The 23,627-nt window shown below is 35.4% G+C and overlaps 3 protein-coding genes across 7 annotated transcripts in view; 2 read left to right on the top strand and 1 right to left on the bottom strand.

Annotated features, from left to right (window-relative positions):
* Positions 1-8,498, top strand: part of LOC137241255 (polycystin-2-like protein 1) — a 96,329-nt gene extending 87,831 nt beyond the window's left edge. The window contains exons 3-11 of one of the 2 annotated variants that reach the window (XM_067768647.1): positions 4,201-4,326; positions 4,397-4,805; positions 5,249-5,473; positions 5,888-6,113; positions 6,184-6,414; positions 7,364-7,606; positions 7,675-7,952; positions 8,031-8,078; positions 8,289-8,498. In XM_067768647.1, the coding sequence (XP_067624748.1) occupies positions 4,224-4,326; positions 4,397-4,805; positions 5,249-5,473; positions 5,888-6,113; positions 6,184-6,414; positions 7,364-7,606; positions 7,675-7,952; positions 8,031-8,078; positions 8,289-8,451 (1,926 nt within the window). In that variant the 5' untranslated portion in view covers positions 4,201-4,223 and the 3' untranslated portion in view covers positions 8,452-8,498. Of the gene's footprint in view, positions 1-4,175; positions 4,327-4,396; positions 4,806-5,248; positions 5,474-5,887; positions 6,114-6,183; positions 6,415-7,363; positions 7,607-7,674; positions 7,953-8,030; positions 8,079-8,288 lie in introns of those variants that run through there. The other variant, XM_067768648.1, reaches the window with a different exon arrangement.
* The window catches only part of Pde11 (Phosphodiesterase 11), a 251,591-nt gene that overhangs the window by 172,312 nt on the left and 55,652 nt on the right, over positions 1-23,627 (bottom strand). For 3 of the 4 annotated variants that reach the window (XM_067768642.1, XM_067768645.1, XM_067768643.1), the window contains one exon: positions 9,431-9,515. The exons of the other annotated variant lie outside the window; for it this stretch is intronic. The gene's annotated coding sequence lies outside the window, so the exon portion shown is untranslated. The remainder of the gene's footprint in view (positions 1-9,430; positions 9,516-23,627) is intronic. 4 annotated transcript variants of the gene reach the window in all.
* On the top strand, positions 14,659-15,725 carry LOC137241902 (mast cell protease 2-like). The gene is made up of 3 exons (XM_067769256.1): positions 14,659-14,918; positions 14,984-15,254; positions 15,339-15,725. The coding sequence occupies exons 1-3, from the start codon at positions 14,659-14,661 to the stop codon at positions 15,723-15,725; spliced, it is 918 nt and encodes a 305-aa protein (XP_067625357.1).

The raw sequence follows: 23,627 nt of genomic DNA, 5'->3' as shown, positions 1-23,627 counted from the left end.
GGAAGGACAGACGGTGGACTGTGTATAAAAACTGGGCGTGGCTTCCACAGATTTCGCCCATTTTCACAGAGAACAGTTACCGTCATAGAATCTATGCTCCTACCAAATTTGAGAAGGATTGGTAAATCTTTGTTCGACTTATGGCAATAAAAGTATTCTAGACAAACTAAATGAAAATGGGCGGGGCCACGCCCATTTTGAAATTTTCTTTTATTTTTGTATTTTGTTGCATCATATCATTACTGGAGTTGAATTTTGACTTAATTTACTTATATACAGTAAAGATATTAAATTTTTTGTTAAAATTTGAATTTAAAAAATTTTTTTTTTAAAAAGTGGGCGTGTTCTTAATCCAATTTTGCTAATTTTTATTTAGCACATATAGAGTAATAGTAGTAACGTTCCTGCCAAATTTCATCATGATATCTTCAACGACTGCCAAATTACAGCTTGCAAAACTTTTAAATTACCTTCTTGTAAAAGTGGGCGGGGCCACGCCCATTGTCCAAAATCTTACTAATTTTCTATTCTGCGTCATAACGTCAACCCATCTACCAAGTTTCGTCGCTTTATCTGTCTTTTGTAATGAGTTATCGCACTTTTTCGGTTTTTCGAAATTTTCGATATCGAAAAAGTGGGCGTGGTTATAGTCCGATATCGTTCATTTTAAATAGCGATCTGAGATGAGTGCTCAGGAACCTACATACCAAATTTCATCAAGATACCTCAAAATTTACTCAAGTTATCGTGTTAACGGACGGACGGACGGACGGACGGACATGGCTCAATCAAATTTTTTTTCGATCCTGATTATTTTGATATATGGAAGTCTATATCTATCTCGATTCCTTTATATATGTACAACCAACCGTTATCCAATCAAACTTAATATACTCTGTGAGCTCTGCTCAACTGAGTATAATAAAGTTTTTACTTGTTTACTTTATACATAAGCAATTCACAAAAGTGTGTCGTATTCATGTTAAACTTTAAGATTTGAGTTGTTTCCATGACTTCAAATATAAAATTTTATTAAAGCATACAACATACGGCAAATAGGAGACCTTGTGAATTGCCTTACTGGTTGTACAATTTTTTACATCTGAGTGTTTTCAAAATATTACCAATATAATATCAAATATAATACGAAAACGGAATGGAAACAACACTGATAATACCTCGGTAGGATTCGGCAATAATCTCGCAAACGATTTATAAATTATTCCTAAAGAGTCTCGAAAGGAATATGAGAACAATAAAGGAACTATCTGGAAATAATCTGGAAGGATCCCGAAATCATCACGAAATAGTTCCGAAAACATCCTGAAAACAATCTCGAAATGGTCCAAAGATAGTCTGAAAATAATCCCCAAATTATACATTTTTTTTTTTTTTTTTTTTTTGAATGGTCCAGATAATGCATTATCTATAGGGTATTTCTAGCTCTTTGAGGTAAATAAAAAAATCATATTTCATAATTAATTATTGTATGCATTTTTTTCACTTTATCACTCCATAGAACTTCACTTTTCCTCAATTCCAAATTAAAAGCTATCGTTTTATCAAAGAAACCTAAGTAGTCCTGGTAGGAACCTTATTTTCTTTATAAATGATAACAAACTTACCCTACAAAACGTCGTAGCATTCACCAACGATCGTATAATTATTTTTGGGTAACTTTACCAACACACACTGCACGCCGGACGAAGTGACAAGCAAATTAAATAAGCAAACGTTTATATTTATTTTCGTATTTGAATTCTTCTGGTTTTTTCTGTTTTTTTTTTTTTTTTTAATAGAAAATTACATGGCCGCGCACTCGAGTTGGTTGATGGCGTGCCGGCTTATTTCAAACTGAATTATTAAAACTCACCCTTGTTGCTATATACTTGATGCATAACGGTCAAGTTCATGATGGATATAATAATGAATAACGGGAGATTCAGGCAAACAGAATTCTCCACGTCATTCGAATCCTTCATATGAAGTGATACAGTGATGCCAAGTGCATCATCACTAGTTGATGCATGGTTTCCATCTTGCACTTTTATATTAGGGGAGTTGCCAGATACATAGTTTTGCACGTAACGTAACGTAAACCAATTCTAAAGCTGCAGTTACTCACGAACGTACGTACAAAAAACGTGTCAGCTGACACGACCTATCTTATGAGTGTGCAATGTAAACGAAAACTCACCGACGTCGAACGCACGTACGTATGTATGTAGCCCGGAACGTATTCGATTTTTTCCATACGTACGCCATACGTATAAGTACGTTACACACGTCGGTGCATAACTGTAGCTTAACCCAGGATTCGTTCACTCACCACAGTGCAACTTTTTCAAAGATAATTAAAAATTGAAATTACAAAGAAAATGAAATATGTAAAAAAGTTAATTTTAAGATATTGGTAATTTTAGAAGTTTGGTTTGAAGTGAGCCTTAACGTAAGTAAATTTATATTTATTAAGTATTTCAGGTAACACATAGTTTTTCTTATACGGGCTAATGTACTGTTCCTCAAAAAATTAACATTAAATAAGCTTGTTTTGTTTGACCTTCATTGGTGGGTTCTTAAAATCTATTTATATCTAAATATTATTGAGTAAAATTTATAAGGATAAAATTTTGAACAACTATCAATTTAATAAATTTTTTGTATACGTTTTTTGTGTACAGTTTTTTCAATTCGATTAATTTCATCACAAATCCTTACATTTCGTCCATCAATATTCTTTATTATGTAGGGAATTTGGTATATATTTTTATGTTTATATCTTGGTTCTGTTTCTACTAAAACTCTATCATTAACATTAATTTCTTACGGCCTAGCCGTTTTATCGTACAATTCTTTATTTCTAATTTTAGGTTTATTAATCAAATTTGTTGCCATTTTATGAAATTTTTTCATTCTATATTTTAGATCTTTTGTGTAATTTTCTACGTTATAGATCGGATCAATTTATTCCTTTTCATGTGGCATTGCAGATTTTCTGCCTAACATTAATTCGAAGGGAGTAAATTTTTGTCAAAAACCGAACTCCTTGTAGTATTATGTAAAAATGTGAAGTATTTCAAATATGTATCCCAATCTGAATACGTTTCATTTAGATATGCACGTAAGTATTCGTTAAAGACTCTATGATTTCTTTCAACAGTACAAACAGTTTCATGGTAGTAAGCTGTTGAGAAATCACGACTAATTTTTAAAAGTTTTGTCAATTCATGAAAATCTTAGTTATTCGAAAGCATTTTCGCAAGCAATATCCAAAAAAATTCAACTTTTTTCCTATTTAAACGATTTAAAGGGGCTGCCAGGGACGCGAGGTTTGGTATAATATAATAATTTGCAAATGCAACAAATCGACTAACAGCGTCTTTGTCTTTAGGCTTAGTGTACTTTTTAATTGCTTTTATTTTTGAGTCATTTGGCAGCAGGCCTTTCGAGGTACATTTATGGCCTAGGAAGGTTACTTCGGGGCCAAGGAAATTGCATTTGTTGGGATTTAGCTTTAAATTTAAATCTATAAGTTTCGAAACTGTTTCAATCTAAAATCTTTGCTGTTCAAAAGCTCATAGCCAGGCGCGATTTCTGGGCAACAATTTAAATACAGAATTTGGTTTGGGGATTGAATCATCATAAACAGCGTGGTGAGAGTTGTGAGAGCTAGCTTGGCGTGAATCTGCTACTTATGTATGTACATGCACCCTTAGCCTTATAAGCGGACATTATTCTCAGTACTGGTATAATTTAGCTTAAAATAGTATGAAACCATTATTGTATCTGAAGTTTTTTAAAGTTCGTGGCTCTTTTTTTTTTATATTCATTTTTCGCCAAAACTAACGAAAAACGGCACTGAAGATGTCACAGCCCTAAAACAGGTTTGCGCCAAACCAAATTCAGATTATAATCGAATGTCATACCCCAAGTCGTAATATACCTAGATGCGAAGAAACATTTTGGTTTGCTTTGACGTGTTTGTGAAATAATTACATAAGTGAAGCATAGTGTACCACAATGAAGTGAAGTACATACATTTTAGTTATAAGCAGCACACTGTACTTCATTTCATATTTCACTTGAGAACAATTTTAAAATTTCTTGAACTCTGTGATAAATCCAACATATTTTGACACACGAAATTTTAATATTAGTCTTCCACGAATATTAATAAACAGCTGTTTGCCTTTTTTATAGCAATTCTGATAAAAGCATTTGATATGGACTTTCAACGAAGTATAAAATACGACAGTGCCAGTAATATAAAAAAATCACTATTGTCTATACTGCTATATGCTATCTTTCTCGTGGTGACGACAATGGGTAAGTGTCAATATTTGCATAAAAAGTACGTCGAGCCACATGCAATACAAGTATCGCCATACGCTCATAGTTGCTGTTGCATCACGTCACCACTATTTGTATTATTTCAATCATGCGATAAAACATCACTTCATGATCTACGAACGTCACCTTACAAATCATGAATGGTGGCAGGAATTAAGAGAGATCTATGTGCCAGAAGTGTTGGAATCATCGAAAGCAAATGAAGAACATAAAGCTGAAGAAGCAGATCGCGAAGAGAACGAAGACGAAAATAAGAACCAAACTAATACACAATCCACCAAAGATGAACTAACAATTTTGCATGAGAATTATTTATTGGGCACACCGCGTTTACGACAACTACGTGTAGAGAAAGAAGATTGTAGCGTGGATAGAGGTTTTATGGCAAGTTTTAATAATACTTGTTATGCAGTGTACACTATTTGGAGTCATAAGACCGATGGCAAACATGAAGAGTAAGTTGTTGATAACGAATTTTGAGCACAACAGTTTTGAAGTAACTTAAAAATATTTAATTATTGAAGTAACACATTAAGTTCCAAAACGTAATATCTCTAGTTTAATATCAAGTTGGTCACAGAGCTGAGTTTACCAAAGCTGCATTTACCATATTTTTGGAATATTTTAACCCAATGTGAGCCATTTCTTTGAATAAGAATTCCCCTTACGAAATGTTCAGTTCACTGTAAAAAAATTGCTTAACTATTGTCTGTCAATTATGTTGTATTATTTTACGTTATTTATATTATTTTATGTTATGTTATGATATGTTACGTTATGTAACGATTACTTTTGCTTGATTATATTTTGCATCGTTTCGTTGTTCAACGTCATCTTTATGTTAAGTTATGCTATTAGGTTGCGTTATGTAATTTTGTTTTCCGTTACTTTATTTTAGGTCAGAATACAAATCAGCTCACAATTTAGGTACAAAGCCTATTGACGCACGAATGCATACATATTGGGGAGGAGGTTTCTTAGAAAATTTGAATCGTAAATTTGAGCGCTCTGTGATCATAGTCAAAGAATTAGAGGCACGTAATTGGTTGGATCGTGGTACACGTTTAATGGTGTTTGAATTTATAGTTTTCAACAGCAATACGGATCTTTTCAATAACGTCAAGTAAGTTAACACATGCCACATCGTCGAATGAGACGCTCTTTCTAGGCTGGCGATTTGCATTGTTGCGATACTGCTTTAGGATTTTTTTTTTACATTGAGAAGGCATTTTACTGCCAATAGAGAAATTTTCATGTAAACATCCAATCTCAAATTTTTTTCAAATGCGTCTTCTCTAAGAGCTCTTTCCATAAATAAGTTTATCAGTTTGAAATGGATGTAGGTTAATGTACTTTCGAAAACAAAAAATTCCGAGGCAAGTTTCATTTTGGGAAATATCGCGTATTTCAACGGCCAGCAGAGACAGGATGATCCTTCACTCATCCGTCGATATTCAATTAATAAAATCATTGCTTACATTTGGGCGTTAAAAAAAAAAAGAAGAAATCAATCATAAACCTTTTTTCATTTTCTTAGAATACTAGGTGAAGTTCCCGTCACCGGTGGTGTTATTATATCATTACAAGCTAACGTCATACAAAAATATGCCCTTTGGACTGGCAGTGTTTGGATCATACTGGCGGCCATTATATTTTACCTAATTTCAGTGTACTATATATTTAAGGAAGTGCGTGCTACATTAAGGGAAGGTTGGAAAAAAATTGTTAACTATTGGAAGCTGGTGGATTCAGTTATCTTAATTGTATGTCATGTATTTGGTTATTTAAATAAATATCACGCTTTTTATAAAATAATCACTTATGCCTTTTCAGCTCATCGTACTCTCATTCATTTATAATATTTTTCATCCCGTCTATTTACATTACTACTTGAAGGGTGCGCTGGAAAAAAAATCAGAATATCATAGTTTGGACTTTATTTGTTGGTTCAATAGGCATTATATGAATTTAATGGCAGTTTTAGCATTTCTAGTTTGGATAAAAATTTTTCAACTTTTCAACTTTAATAAGACAGCATTGCGTTTGAAGGCGACTTTTCTGAGGGTGAGTGTCTTTTTTTGAAGACTATACAACATTTTTTATCTAGTCTGCCCAGAAGTATGCACGACTTGGCAACATCGCTTTGATTATAGCTATTTAAGTACATTAGGCCGGGTCGATTTGTGGATAGGCAAAAAAATCGCCCATTGCTCTGTGAAAATCATATTCTAGGGATCAAAATAAGAAACTTTGCCGAAGGAGACATACCTCTAAAACGAATTCTGATGTCCCCCCTTTTGGTCGTAGGGGCAAATTTTGAAAAATCCCACTTTGAAATGCCTATGTTTTTTCTTTTTGGAGTTTATTTTTCTCTTTAGAAATTTATTTAGTCAGAACATATGTAAATGAAAAAATAAATTTAACTTAGTAATAGAAAAGAAATTAAAAAAAATTATTAGAAATTAGCGTTTTTACAACCCCCTTTTAAAACCAAGGCATCACTGTGATGCATTTGCATGTCGTAAACATAGTTGTGTGGGTTTTTTATTCAACCGTTTTAAAAAATGAAATTATCACTGTGACACAATTGCAGATCGTAAAATTGCTTGTGTTGTTTTTTTTAAGCCACCACAAGACACGGCAGGTAGATTTGAAATTGCCCCTACCCAAAAGTTCGACCCAAAGGGGGGGACATCAGAATCCGTTTTAGAGGTATGGTTCCTTCGGCAAAGTTTCTTATTTTGATCCCTAGAATACGATTTTCACAGAGCAATGAGCGATTTTTAAATCGACCCGCCCTAAAGTACATAGTACATATTTCATACCTGCTAAAATAGCTTTCAAGTTAGATTTACAGAAAACGCATTAAGCAACCTATTTGTTTGTAAGCAAATATCTGCATACTTTTAGGCACAATTTCCGACTTTCCGCAAAAATGGACTGTTGTACAATGAAAATAATGCTTTCACCAATCTTACTCTAAATTTATTTCTTTTCGCATATCAAATCTTAGTGCTACACGGATCTTCTCAACTTTGTCGGCATATTTCTCATACTCTTCTTCTCATACGCTATACTCGGCATGATACTTTTTGGACACGCCCATGCAGATTTTTATAGTTTTCCAATTGCTTTTTGGAGCGTTATGCGTATGGTATTAACTGATTTTGATTATGCCGGCGTGGAAAAAGCAAATACAATATTTGCGCCACTTTATTTTCTATCTTTCATAATTGTTATATCCTTTATACTTATCGTAAGTATTTTTTTTTAAATTTAGTTAATTAATTGCGAACTACTTGTGCTTTTAAATCCCATTCGCAGAATATGTTCCTCGCCATAATATATGACACATTTCGCGAAGTAAAAAAAGTTGACATGCAACCAGATAAACAATTACATGATTTCTTTGATAGATACTGGGATAAAGGAAAGATTTCCGTCAGAATGGCGCTTAACAAAATAGGATTGTTTAAGCCAACACAACCATCAAAACGAGACGAACCGCTGCGTGAAGTGGTTAGTGATAATGAACCGCCATTTCCACCAACACCCAAGCCAGAGAGGAAAGTAAAAGTACCAAAAAATGAAATACTTGATAAGTAATTACATTACATGCAGTGTTAATTTAGTTATGGATATTTTATAATTTATTCAATTTCTAATTATTCAAAATTCAGCTTTTTTGAAACTGTTCGGAACAAACGTGATGCTGAACAAGTGGAAATGTATGTATTTAATCCCTATGGCCAAGTTTCGATTATCTCGCGATGTCGCTTTCATTTACTCTCACACACCCTGTACTTCTCTTTTACTCACTCTGTTTTTCATTCACTCACTCTCTTTCAACCACTTTTTCTACTATAGACACACACTCTTCTTCTCCCACACACTCTATTTCTCACTCCCTTTGTCTCACTCACTCTTTTTCTACTTAGACTTAGCCAACACATTTCTGCATTGGAAGAAATATTGGATAAAATGAGCGATGATTTGAGGCGCTTAGAGGCAGAATCACCAGATCCAAGTACACAACCAGCGCGTCCCTGGTACTCAAGAGCTCCGCAACGTTCAAAAGTGTTTGTAAAAAGACATAAATGAATTTCGTTTTTTATGCATTTTTGTTTCGTTTGTTATTTGATTATTAAATAAATGTTATTAGAATCATAAAGGCGCTTTGAAGTGATTGAACGAAATGGAATTAATGAAAAATAAATTTTCATCGATAAATGAAATTTTCCAAATCTCTTGCATACTTTTAGGTTCACTGATCGAAATAAGTCCGCAATATATTTGCATTAAGACGAAAACAAAAAATTATTGGCAACGTCTAACTGAAAGATAAGGCGCTTATTACAAAACTCTATTCGGAAGCTATCAAACTACTCACATTGTTTTTGAAATCGATAGAAGTTTTTTTTTAAATTGAGCTACAGGATAAGGTCCCAGCCCATCTTGGCTAGATCTTAAATAATACTTAATATCAAAATTGCTTTAAATGCGCCATATATATAAGTGGGTTGAAGCATTCCCTTCCTCTGATATTGAGTAAAAAAAGTCCTAACTCAGCAAAGGGTATATTGAAGTTTCATTTATAAAGGGCAGATTTTTAGATAGAGAATTTCTATATCAGCAACGAAGGCAACCAGGGATCCTGCACTCAACCGTCACAAGCATAGGAAATTTGCCTTACAGAAAAAAACTGAGTAGATGACAATTTAGAGAATGTAGGCTATTTATTGACTTCTTCAAGTCATAAGCTCTTTTGGCGGAAGCCGTAGCACTGCCAGACTACAAAAGGCGGAGTAAAAATAAAACAAAAAGTTGTGAGCATCAATTAAATATATTTTGACAATTGGGCGGTTACTGAAATTATGAAAATTACAATTGGATCTATAGATAAGGCGTTCGGCAATCGAACTCTACGATAGGACATTTTTGAAAAATATTTTGAGAAATGCTTTTTCGGAATACAGTGATATTTCACTGATCCGTCGTCGATATGCCCTTAGTAGCTTATTAAATACATATAAATATTTTATATATTCAAATAGTTAAGAGAGTTTTCAAAAGCGCTTACCAATCTTACGACGCGCGCGCCAAAGCACGGGCGGTGCTGTGTTGTTGGGTGAAGCCAGTGTGATGTTTTTAATACAGGTTAGAAACTGAAATTAATAAAAAACATATTTTTAAAGATACATAACAGTTATTATGTAACTGAATAAATAAAAGTCATATTTCATTCCCAATTAGCGGTAGACTTGGTCGGTCGCTATACATAATAAAAAAATTTCAAAAGTTTGCTCTTGATTTAAAGTCTATGTTGAGAGGATCTCGATATCTTTTTATATACATATGTTTTTTTTTATCCCTGGAACCACAGTCGAATAGGCTTTTTATATTGTATGATTTTGGAATTGTTTTCGGATAATTTTAATAGTGGGATCATTTTAAATTAATTTGGTGTTATTTTCGGAATAATTTTAAGGAACTTTTTATGACTATTTCAAAACCATTTGAGATTATTTGAGGTATAATTTTTAGACTATATGAAGACTACCTTTAAGCTATATCTGGATAATTTCGGAAATATCTCAGCAATACTGGAGTGTTTTTTAATTTCTTATATTTGGCGACTATAACGAGATTGTTTAATCCTCTAATCGCCTTTCCGAGATTTTTCTTTCAAACATCAATCATACTAAATCAACCAATCACTAATTAAAATCTCTAATCAAATTAAATTGTTTTAAATTTTAACTACCAATTTCAGAGTATCACGAATATTTCAATAGTTTTTCATACTTTTTACGTTCGTTTCCCCCGGAAGTTATTTAGAAATCGCGCCGGACTACAATAATACTAATACGTTTTTGATAACAGGTGGTTTTGTACCTGAGTTTCAAAGTATCGCCAAATATACAGTCTCAATTGCGGATTTGCGTGCGTTTAATCTGAATAATGATAGAAAATTTGGTAAAGGCCATTTTTGCGGAGGAAGCATAATCGCGCCGAAAACAATATTAACTGCAGCACATTGCGTGGTAGAGTATGTAGTTGTTTTATTTTAATGTGCAATGTTTTAAGATTACTTTATGAAATTTTCGTGCTCCTCTAGCACATCCAATTCATATCAATTTTTTTTTACTTTAACCCAGGAAAGATGCCAAGAACCTTGTTGTAATCGCAGGAACTCCAAAACGTAAAAAACGCGTTGAAAGTACACAAATCCTACCAGTTAAAGATGTAATAGCACACTCTCATTACAATAACCGACGTATAGACTCGGCAGATGATATTGCATTATTACGTTTACATGGAAGAATCAGAGAAGATTATATAACAGCACATCATATAAGCCTTGCTAGAAAATCATTCGCAAGACCAGGTGAACAATGTTTTCATGTTGGCTGGGGACGAGTAGGTCAAGTAAGGCTCTCATTTACATAACATAATATTACCTAATAAACAATACTGATTGGAACCTACTTTTTTTAGAAAGGCAGACGTATTTGGATTGGATTAAAATGAATTCTTATGATAAAAAAAATCTATAGATCACATGCTCGAAATAAGTTGAATGACAGTATGCTTACGAAAATATTTAGTTTGTATTATTTTTTTTGAACTTAAATACATTTTTTCAATAAATACTCTGATCTAAGAGGCTGCTAAACATTGCACAGGTACATATTGGTCTAGGTCGCTATACACAAAAGTTCCAAGCTACTGAAGCCCTTCATATGGCAAAAGTATTGTCACATTCTCGCTTGAAGTTAGAACAAGCCATTTTCAACGATATAGCAATAGCAGCGTTACGTAAAAGATCGAAGATTGGAGGCAAATTAATTTTTTGACCTGTATTGTTTAACGAGTTTCTTTTTTTTTCAACTTTGGTTTGGTTTCCTTCCTTGTGCTATGGCAAAAAAACTAAGCAACATTTCTTCTGTCCGTTTTATTGGTCTCGTTTGCTTTTTGTTTCTTTTATTTTTGTCTTGTTTATTTGGTTTGTTTTAATTACTTTTTTGATTAGTTTTCCTTATTTTAATTTATTTTTCTTATTTTTGTTTTTTTGTTCTTATATTCGGTTGGTTCCGTTAGGTTCCGGAAGCATTACGGCCTGGTTGGTTTTTGTTTAATTTTTTTTGTTTAAGCCGTTTCTTTTTTTCTGTTTGTTGTTCGGCTTGTTTGTTTTGCTTACTTTTCTTGTCTTTAATTTGTTTTGTATGTTTCATTAATTCGGTTTGCTTTTCTTATTGTGTTTGTGTTTTGTATTTTATTTTTATACCCAGCTGTATTTGTGCACAGGTTATTATAACTTTGATTGGATAACGGTTGGTTATACAGGTATAAAGGAATCGAGATAGATATAGACTTCCATATATCAAAATTATCACTACCGAAAGAAAAAATTTATTGAGCCATGTCCGTCCGTTGAAAATGAGCGAAATCGGATGATAATCACGCCCACTTTTTATATAAATAACATTTTGGAAAACACAAAAAACCTGATTATTTAGTAAATAATACACATAGAATGTTGAAATTTGACGTGTGGACTGATATTGAGACTCTTCATAAAAATCTGAAAAAACCTTTTTAAATGGGCGTGGCACCGCCCACTTGTGATAAAATCAATTTTACAAATATTATTAATCATAAATCAAAAATCGTTCAACCTATCGTAACAAAATTCGGCAGAGAGGTTGTCTCTACTATAAGGAATGCTTTGCAGAAAAATTAACGAAATCGGTTAAGGACCACGCCCACTTTTATATAAAAGATTTTTTTTTTTTATATATTTGCAAAAAATATCTTTTTATCCATGTCATTTCATTTCCCAAGTGGATTTATAACAATAAATAGGAACAACTTCATATTTTGAAAAATGGGCATGCCAGCGCCCCTATTATGACTAAGCAATTTTCTATGTTTCGGGAGCCACAACTCGAAGAAAAATTAGTTCAGAACAGAACGATATATATATGTACTATTGCGCAGGCTTGTAACACTATTAAGCACACAAAACAAACAACAACAGCATTTCAAGTGTACAGCTGGGTATGTAATGTTCAGTTTCGCCCGAAGTAAGACTTCCTTACTTGTTTCTGTTTGTTTTATTTTGTTTTCTTCGATTTGTTCCTTTAGTTGTGTCTTTCTGTTTAATCGCCTGCTTTCCCTGTTTTTGCTGTTTCTTTATTGTCTGCTCTCTTTATTCTGTTTGAGTTGTTTATTTTGTTGTGTTCTGCTTGTTTGGTTTGTTTTCATTCATTTGTTTCTGTGGTTTTGTTTTTACTGTTGTTCTATTTCTTTCGTAATTTTTTTTTTCTGTTTGTCTTATTTGCTTTGCTAAACTTGACGGACGCCGTGATGTGTTGGTAGCGTGCTCCGCCATCACCGAAGATCCTGGGTTCACGCCCCGCGCAAAGCAAAATCAATTTTAGAAACAAGTTTTTTCAATTAGTAGAAAATGTTTCTAAGCCGTGTCGCCCCTCTGCAGTGTTTGGCGAACACTCCGACTGTATTTCTGCCATGAAAAGCTCTCAGTGAAAACTCATCCCCTCGCAGATGCCGTTCGGAGTAGGCATAATACAAGTAGATCCCGCCCCGCCAATTTGTAGGAAAAAATCAAGAGGAGCACGACGCAAATTGGAAGGGAAGCTCGGCCTAAAATCTCTTCGGAGGTTATCGTGCCTTACATTTTTATTTTTTTATTTTAATAGCTTTGTTTGATTTTTTTTTTTTTTTCCAATTTGTTGTATTATGTTTGTTATGTTTATTTTAATAACATTACTTTGTTTGATTGGTTTGCTGTATTAAATTTATTTGATTTTTTTGCTTTGGCAGTTTCGTTTTTTTGCTTTCTTTGGTTCTTCAATTCATTAGTGTTTGCTTTGGCATTTTTGTCTACTATTTTCTTTGTTTGCCTCTTTTATTTCATAGGTTTTGTTTGTTCCTTTTTTTAAAGGTTGAGCTTATTGGTTTTGTTTCTTATATTTCTCTGCAAACCTATTCTATTCAAAGTGTTTTACTTGAGGATTATATTTGTTTGGCTTGGTATCTGGCAAAGCGAATGCCGTACCAGGTGTTGTTGTCCCAACAGCTGATAGCTTGTTCTTGATTATTTTTCATACAACGACTTGGTACAACAAGATGGCAGTTAATAGAAATCAGAACAGGATTTTCGCTTTGCCATACCCTTGTAGAGCTTGATCTTAGTTTCTGGTTTCAGTTGCTTTTTTATATTTTGCTATTTTGGACTTAGGATTTCTTTGAAGCATGAGATATATTGTTAAGTATTTTACCACTCTACACCAATTTGTTTGCTTACCACCACCAAGCCAAGCTAACTGAATACTCTCTCATATATATGACTCACATATATGAGAACGCTTCTTTTTTGTAAATAAAAAAAAAATTCAGATTACGTGATATACTCTAATTTTTACTGTTAAAACTTTTTTAGTAGAGTATTTTGCAACAAAAGCATATCTTTTTTGATCTTCCTTCAAAACGTGTCCTCGTGGTTAATTTGGTGTGAAGTATTGTGGCGAATATTAGCATTTCGATACATCACTGTGATAAATAATTGGACAACAACATTAAAGCAAGCAGCCACACATACATACACGTAGGCAGCAGCTAGGAGCAGAATTCTTACTTATATTACGCATGCAAACACACGCATATAACTAGAAGTCAAACGTGAATATCAAATACATAAAGGAGACATAAATAAGCAGCTGTTCGCGAAAAGTCTAGACCTTAGGAGATATCCGCGAACGAGGCAACAGAGAGTATAAAAGCAGCGCAATGTGAGAAATAATGAGTCAGTTTGATTTTAACACGCTATAAGTGAATAATTCGGGTGTTGTAATTGTGAAGTACTACTACTACAGTAAAGTTGTAAATAAAGGTATATTTTGCAATACTGAATATTTCAGTTATTTATTCAACAGTTCAGAGCATCGAACGTTAACAGGAGCTGCAAAAAAATCAGCAGTTTCCCAAATTCGTTACGATACCTAGAAAACAGGTTGTACTGGCCGTTCCCAGATGACCTCACATAGACTGATTGAGTGCGGAATGTGGAATGTTTGTGCTAGATACAAATACAAAAAATTTAAAAAATCTGAGGACATTAAAATAAACTTAACATAAACATTTCAATATTTAGCTGCAGTAGACAAAACATCCTTCGTCTAAATGACATCACATGTCTAAACAATCATAATAATGAAGATTTAGTCAAAATCCTAATTTCTCTATATCTTCACGCTTATTTTATTAAAATTTTATATCGCAAGAATGTTTCAGAAAACTTTTGTACTCTTGACGCTCATGTGGCATGGATATTATGCCAAAATTGCATCCGATCTTAATAATAACAGCGATGGAGCATTCCGTATAGCTGGTGGATATGTACCAAAAGTACAAACGCATGCCAAATATGCAGTGTCAATAGCATATTCGCGATATTTTGAACGAAAATTTGGTACAGGTCACTTTTGCACGGGCAGTATAATCGCACCACAAACCATATTGACAGCAGCTCACTGTCTACAAAAGTATGTATGAGACCTGGCTATGACATGTTTTGTGTTCATTCATTCCGTTTGACTTCCGCGTATAGAAAGCAAGCAAAGGACATTATCGTTATTGCCGGAACTCCAGTACGCACAAAGCGAGTTAAAAGCACACAAATCGTACAAGTTAAAGACATCTTGCCACATCCGCAGTTCAATTACCACCGCATCGACTCTCCACACGATATTGGGCTCTTACATTTAAGTGAGAAAATTATTGAAGATAATCAAACAGCGCAACGCATCGAGCTTGCAACTGCACCGTATGTGGAACCACGTATCACATGCCTCCATGTAGGTTGGGGAAAACTCGGACACGTAAGAATGATTTTAACAAAATCATACCAGATGCCAAATAAAGTTTTATATTTTTCCTTTTTTGTTATTTTCGCACATATACAGAACGCAGAAATAGCGGATGTTATACAATATGTTGATTTGGTTGTATTTGCCCAAAATGTGTGCAATAAACATCTGGGTATGGAGATCGAGAAGATGTTTTGTGCTGGCGATCCAATAGGCAGAGTTCGTGGTGGTTGTCAGGGCGATTCGGGCGGGCCTCTATTTTGCGGAGGTCTATTGTATGGCATAGATGTTTTAAGTGGAAACTGCTCCAAACCAGGGCCAACACATTTTGTAGAAGTTAGTAAATACTTGGATTGGATTCGTATGAATTCTTTTGAAAATCATCATTTTGGACCGCCGGATCGAAATGTGCGGTCTTCCAGTTTACTTTTGAGAGCATCATTCGCTTTTATATTTGTCATATTTTTGGTCAAAGTTGTTTAAAAGATATTTAAAAGGAATTCAAGTTCCAAAAATTCGTTCCGTTCTTTTTATTATTGTAATAATTTTTGAATGTGGCAGGTGGGAATCCCGCGAGGTAGAAAAAAAAAATAAATAAATGTAATGCGCGATAATCTCCAAATAGATTTAAGGCATCTGCAAGGCAGGTGAGTTTTCCCTGAGAAGCTTTTCATTGCAAAAATACACCTGGAGTGCTTTCCAAACACTTGTTTCTAAAATTTTGATGTTGCTTTGCTCGGGGCGGGTACCCAAGATCTTCGGTGTAGTAGGCGGAGCACGCTACCATCACACCACGGCGGCCGCTGGCGGAAAATTTGGGGAACAAGAGAAAAATAACAACAAAAATTGCATATATAGTAGCATTAAAATGAGGAGAGAAGAACCCAGCAGCTAGAAAATACCCGCGGTAAGGCTACGGCATACTTGTCATAAAAGGCGACTAAAATTCAAAGGTTCGAAGTCAATCCGGCGGCAGTTAGTAAGGAGTGCTAGTACAGGAGTGCACTGGGTTCGTATCCGGCAAAGGACTGACCGCACCTGCAAAACTCTTCTATGGTCCTTTGAATTCGCTTGAAATTCTCAATTGCCTTATGAAATATCCTAAAGACATAACTTAAGTGTATTATCGCAATCCAGTCAATGGATATTAAATTTCGCACTAAAAATTAAAACTGTGGTTTTATAGAATTAAATTTACTACATTAGTCGGGCTAGTTATGCAATCAGATTACCAATTAATCGATTGAATTATTAATCAACAATTAAAAAAAATTTGAAAAATTTACTTTAATAGAAGTACATAAAAGTTCTTAAAGAAACTTCGTAGCTCTTAAAATCACCACACAACCAGAAAACGACTTAATGCACTCGCACGTGCGAGAACACGCCACTACAAATTAGCTGGGAGCATGCACTCGATGAGCTTGCATAGGTCAACGCTTTTAAAGCCGCATTTAATTAACGGGAATGGAGGTGTAAAGTATTCCTCTGTCATTGATGTATACTGCATTTGTATATATGTATAGAAATATGAGTGAAATTTGTAAAGAAAATGAGCAACGCCAACGTCCACAGCAGCGCTGCAGTTCATTGACCAAATGCAGTGGCTATTGAGATGACGAACAGCTTTATATACGATTACACAAACAAAACAACTAAGTGATGCCTGATATCGGGTGTATGTGTTTGTCGTAGATGTATGGTTTGTACAGATGTGTATATGATATTTGTATGTGTGCATGTGCACTTGTTTATGTATAAAATTGTTTCATTCGCTTTCAATTGAGATAAAAGTCAAGGTCGTCGTGTTGGCATAACAGAATTGCGTGTTGTTGCTTCGATGTTATGTGACTGCACAACAGAAAATTAATTAAATACAACCTTATTATTATTCATACATGTAGTAAGAAATAGGGCCGTAATAAGTGATGTTCATAACACTTTGGTTTTAATTAAACGAAAGAATACGAAATTGGTATTACTGGAAAGTTTCTATTACGGTTATAATGTTATTATTAACTGTAAAAATTGGGCGTAATTTCGCAGTATTTTTTGACTTTTAGGAGGGATGTGATTGTGATTGTGCTGTGTGCGTTACTTTTAAAAACTTTTTTACTTTCCTCTCTCAGAGAGACTTGAACTAATAAAAAAAACTACTCAAAAGAGTTTAATACAATTTTTTGAAAAGCTCCTTTTTATAAATTTTTTAAAAATGTTAATTTTTTTCGATGTTTTTGCAAAAAGAAAATATTTGTGGTACTATTTTCGGACGATTTTCCCACTTTTCATTTATTACTCTTGAAGGAAATAGGTTTTTTTTTACTTTTTGAAATGATTAATTTTTATTGACTTTTGAAAAAATTGTTGGTATAATTTGGAGAACTCTCTGATGGATCAGGCACCTCGGGATGTACATGCCTGCGCAACTGGAGTTAGGTTAACCGCCAAAGCGGAAAACCCCAATATATGTAGTATTATTTACGAGCAAATATAAGGTTCCTATGTATTTGGACAAAGCCTACGCTGGGAGGTGTAACCCACAAGAAAAATGTAGCACAAAATATCTATGAGTCATCTTATATAGTAAGCTGTCGTGGAAACTCCATGTGTGAGAGAGCGAAGCCTCCGCGGCAGTGTATGCATGCAACAGGATGCTAGGATGCACTCTCTCACTGGGTATTTAGCGCAATTTTCAAACCCATACTTTACTGTTGGGTCCATGTTTAGTGAACAGCCACCGAAAACGTACGTATACCAAACAACTAGAGAGGATATGCACATTATAAATGATTAGCATAACGGGAGCCCTAAAAACTACATCAACAGCAGCATTGCATGCCATTCTACACATCCCATCTGCAGACCTATCGCGTTAGCCACTGCAACAAGGCTTAAGGCCTCGGGGCAGCTTGAGTTCAGAACGTATTGTAACGAATGTTAGCAGCACTGAGCGATGCTATCGTCTCTAAGCCGATGCTAACCAGTGACGTGAATGCACATCAATAATTCAATCATTATGTATCTACATAAACGAATAAATAATTGCGTCTACACATATGTACGTATACGAACATCTGAGCGGCAATGCACAAATACATGCATATATCTTATCTGAGTTGTCACAAGAGAGAGCAATAATTTGTGCACGTAGTTGTGGCTGGCAATTTTGTAGCCGAACTAACTAGTAACTTCTGGAAATCGAAAAGCCTAGAAGTATGCAGCGTAAACTATAAAAGCGGTGCAGGCGAGTAAGAAGTAATTCAGTTTGATTTGAGATTTGGATTAAGCGCTATCTAGCGAGCTATAGCAGTATTATTTTGAATAGTAGAGTTTCATTTGAGCTGTAAATCAGTTTGGTTAATAAGCAAGATATTCGTTGCAAAGTATAAGTGTTATTGTGAAGTACTTGAATAAAGGCCATTTTGCATTATTACATATTGGAGTTATTTATTCAACAGTTTAGCGATACGAACTTAGCAGAGGGTTGCAAATAAGAGGATTTGCAAGTAAATTCGTTACAATTGGTGTCAGAAGAGGAATTGTTGAATAAATTCCGAAGATTGGGAATACAACTTGGACATGGCAAAGTTCAGTGAATTAAAGATCCAGCAACTAAAGAAGGAGTTGGAGAGCCGTGGATTGAATACAAGCGGCGTTAAACTTGAACTTCAGGCACGGCTACGAGAGGCAATGGAAGCAGAAGGAATTGATGTGGAAGAGTATGTCTTTCATCTTTATGGCGAGGAGACAACAAAAATTGAAGAGAAAAACGAAACATCGCAAACGGTTACTAGCACAGACTTGAACGTGATATTGACTGCAATATCTGCACAAACGTCGACAGTAACATCGAAAATTGAAGCACAAGATACACGTATTTCAGAAATGTCGACACAGATAACATCCAAGATGGAAACTCAACTGGAAGAACAGAAGACATATATGGCATCACAATTGGAAGAACAGAAAACACACATGGCGTCACAAATTGCAGAACAATTAAAAGAACAAGAGGCACGCATAACATTACAGCTCGAAGCACAAGAAGAACGTATCTCAACAAAGCTGGAGGCACAGGAAACAAAATTTTCATCGCAGCTGGAGGCTGTTAGTGAACGACAAAATAAAGTGGAGGCCGAGATGGATGCTTTGAAAGATCGGATTCAGGAGTTACAATTGAACCGTCCAATCACTTCAACGTCTACTCTGAAGGTAAAATCCCCAACGTTTGATGGTTCTGTTCCATTCCAGGTATTTAAGCTCCAATTTGAGAAGACGTCGACAGCGAACAACTGGAATGATGAAGATAAAGTTGCAGCTCTGTTCGTGGCATTGAAAGGGCCAGCAGCCGAAATCCTACAGACGATTCCCGAAGGAGAGCGGAACAACTATGAAGCATTGATGGCCGCTGTCGAGAGACGTTACGGAAGCGAGCATAGGAAACAGATATTCCAAATTGAGTTGCAAAACCGCTACCAAAAAGCAAATGAGACATTGCAGGAGTTTGCTTCAGATGTTGAAAGGTTGGCTCATCTCGCAAATGCGGACGCACCCGTGGAATACACCGAGAGGGTAAAAATCCAGAGTTTTATAAATGGCATACGAGTTGTGGAAACGAAGCGGGCTACATATGCGAATCCCAAACTAACATTTGCTGAAACGGTATCGCATGCTCTGATACAGGAAACAGCGTCGCTTCTGTGTAAGCCAGTTTTCAAAGCACGCCGTGTGGAAGTAGAAAGGCCAGAGTGGGTAGAAACAATTTTGGAAGCACTGAAGGGATCTCAACAGAAGAATGCCGGAGTTATTAAATGTTTCAAGTGCGGCAACCCAGGTCACATTGCACGACATTGCGATCTTGGTCCTAATAGTTCCAACAATGTGGGTGGCCATAAACGCAAAGCAGGCGGAAATGAGCAAGAGCGTGTCGAAAGTAAAGAACGAAAACTTGCCCCGGCTGTTGAATGTCCTGTGATATCTGTGTTGCAAATTGGTAGAAAATCGAGCAGTCTTACCGTCAGAGGCAATGTCGATGGCAAGGAGCGTGTATTGACTGTAGATACGGGCGCATCTCATTCCTTGATTCGATCTGAATTAGTCAACAGGAGAGTTAAACCGTTACCTGGAGCAAGGTTGCGTACGGTCACAGGCGAGTATAACCAAGTCCAGGGAGAAGTGATATGTGAAGTACTGATTGGGAAGGTCATGGTTTTACACAAATTCGTTGTGGCGGAGATCGTTGATGAAGTCATAATGGGAGTGGACTTCTTGGTTGACCATGACATCAAGATCGATATGCAGAAAAGGGTGATGCTTTATAAGAACCAGGATGTGCCAATTAACTTCAGTCTGGAAAAAGGTTTCAGCAGTAATCGAGTACTGGTGGAGAAAAGTCGACAAAAGCCACGAAAGTCAAAGGTAAAGGTTGATGAAACGAATGGGCCAAACAAAGCGAAATCAAAAGTACCTGCGACAAAAACACCGGCATTGACAAACCCTAATGGACGCACTAAAACAACTGCAAGAATTTTGCAGGAAGCATGCAAGGGTGGTTTCAAGCCATCGCGCACTTCTGTTGGGAAACGGCGGAACGATACTGTCAAGCCAATCCGTCAAGCGCAAGCTCTGCGAAGTAGTTCATTGGTCAAACAACAGAGTGTGAGGAAACGACTAAGGATAATGAGTAGTAAGATCAAACGCAGGTACAATGAGAACAATAATTCGGAAGGGTTCTTGGAGGGAGATTTGGTACTGTTAAACAACCCTCACCGGCGGAAAGGTGTTCCAGCCAAAATTCGGTGCATTTGGGAAGGCCGGTACAAGGTTGTGAAGAAGATCAGTAATTCCATCTACCGCATACAAACCATTGGGAAACCATGAAATAGAAAGGTGGTTCATTTGGAGATGCTAGCGGCGTTTAGATCGAGAGATTTGTCTGATCGGGACGATCAGACTTAGGTGGAGGGCAGTGTAACGAATGTTAGCAGCACTGAGCGATGCTATCGTCTCTAAGCCGATGCTAACCAGTGACGTGAATGCACATCAATAATTCAATCATTATGTATCTACATAAAGGAATAAATAATTGCGTCTACACATATGTACGTATACGAACATCTGAGCGGCAATGCACAAATACATGCATATATCTTATCTGAGTTGTCACAAGAGAGAGCAATAATTTGTGCACGTAGTTGTGGCTGGCAATTTTGTAGCCGAACTAACTAGTAACTTCTGGAAATCGAAGAGCCTAGAAGTATGCAGCGTAAACTATAAAAGCGGTGCAGGCGAGTAAGAAGTAATTCAGTTTGATTTGAGATTTGGATTAAGCGCTATCTAGCGAGCTATAGCAGTATTATTTTGAATAGTAGAGTTTCATTTGAGCTGTAAATCAGTTTGGTTAATAAGCAAGATATTCGTTGCAAAGTATACGTGTTATTGTGAAGTACTTGAATAAAGGCCATTTTTCATTATTACATATTGGAGTTATTTATTCAACAGTTTAGCGATACGAACTTAGCAGAGGGTTGCAAATAAGAGGATTTGCAAGTAAATTCGTTACAGTATGATAGCGCCATCTAATATCGGGCAAACGGAATATATGGTGCCGTGCCTTAGCTTCGGAAGAGTTCTGTTGAGTCGGAGGGCTGGCGCCAGGGTGCAGAAATGATAGAGCATACCATTCACGTGTAAACCGATGGCTCCAAGTTTACGGAAGGTGTTGGGTCTGCTGTTTACTGTTCGATCAAGGAATAAGTAGATCCTAAAGATTACTGTAGAGTCTTTCAAGCGGAAAATATAGCCATGAAGAAAGCAGCAGGAATTCTGAAGGAAGCATGCTTAAGCTGCAGTCAGTTCAATATATATACATATTGATAGTCAGGCGACGATTAAAGCAATAATCTCACACAGTACTTCATCAAGAAGTGTTTGGGAATGCAAAGAAGCAGTGGAAAAACTTCGCCAACAGGCCGCACCATAAATATTTACTGGGTTCCCCGTCATAAAGGAATAGAAGGTAACAAAAAGAACAATGTGATGGCAAAGCAGGGTGCAACACTTGCTGAATCCACGATAGACGTCCCAATCCGTCTGGTAGAAATAAAAAGGAAAGGCGTGGACAAAGACGCGTAGAATGCACCATAAATATGTATATATTCGAATATAGCCAGAGTTTGGCATTATTCCAATAAAGTTGTATGTATATAGTAATTTGAATGAAATTTTATTGTAAAAAATTATTGAAAGAAAATTTATTCATGAATAATATATTCCTAAACTAATTTTGAAAAATTTACTTAATTTTGAATAAATTTTTTATTGAATTTTTTTATCAAAAAAAAACCTATAGCTTATATATTATGGACATATAAAAACATATATTTTGTATGTGTGTAGATAGGTACAAAATAATCCATTCATCACCCGCATAAAATTTCTTGAAGTAAAAAAAAATTATCGACTATTTTCAAAAAACCGGCAAAAAATGTTTATTTTTATATTTATCATCCGAATAAATCTTACCCAACTCTGAGCATGGCAATATATCATTTTACTCTTTCTCAATCAGCGTCATTGCTTTACATTGTTGTACACAAAAAATATACCAGCAAAACTTGAGTAGTTCAGAAATAAAAAATAAACAAGTAAGGAAGGCTAAGTTCGGGTGTAACCAAACATTACATTCTCAGCTGAGAGCTTTGGAGACAAAATAAGGGAAAATCACCATTTAGGAAAATGAACCAAGGGTAAAGCTGGAATGTTTTTGTATGACATGGGTATCAAATGAAAGGTGCTAACGAGTATTTAAAAAGGGAGTGGGCCGTAGTTCTATAGGTGGACGCCTTTTCGAGATATCACCATAAAGGTGGACCAGGGGTGACTCTGGAATGTGTTTATACGTTATGGCTATCAAATTAAAGGTATTAATGAGGGTTCTAAAAGGGAGTGGCCCTTAGTTGTATATGTGAAGGCGTTTTCGAGATATCGACAAAAATGTGGACCAGGGTGACACAGAACATTATCTGTTGGGTACCCCTAATTTATTTATATATGTAATACCATGAACAGCATTCCTGCCAAGATTCCAAGGGCTTTTGATTTCGCCCTGCAGAACTTTTTCATTTTCTTCTACTTAATATGGAAGGTGCCACACCCATTTTACAAAGTTTTTTTCTTAATTTATATTTTGCGTCAATAAACCAATCCAATTACCATGTTTTATCCCTTTTTTTATATTTGATATAGAATTATGTCATTTTTTTTTTTTCATTTTTCATAATTTTCGATATCGAAAAAGTGGGCCTGCTTATAGTCCGATTTCGGCCATTTTTTATACCAAGATAAAGTGGGTTCAGATAAGTACGTCAACTAAGTTTAGTAAAG

The sequence above is a fragment of the Eurosta solidaginis genome, chromosome 2 (genome assembly GCF_040869045.1).
Source record: "Eurosta solidaginis isolate ZX-2024a chromosome 2, ASM4086904v1, whole genome shotgun sequence".
In the NCBI taxonomy this organism is placed as follows: domain Eukaryota; kingdom Metazoa; phylum Arthropoda; class Insecta; order Diptera; family Tephritidae; genus Eurosta; species Eurosta solidaginis.
This window is presented reverse-complemented; position numbering and strand designations above follow the sequence as displayed.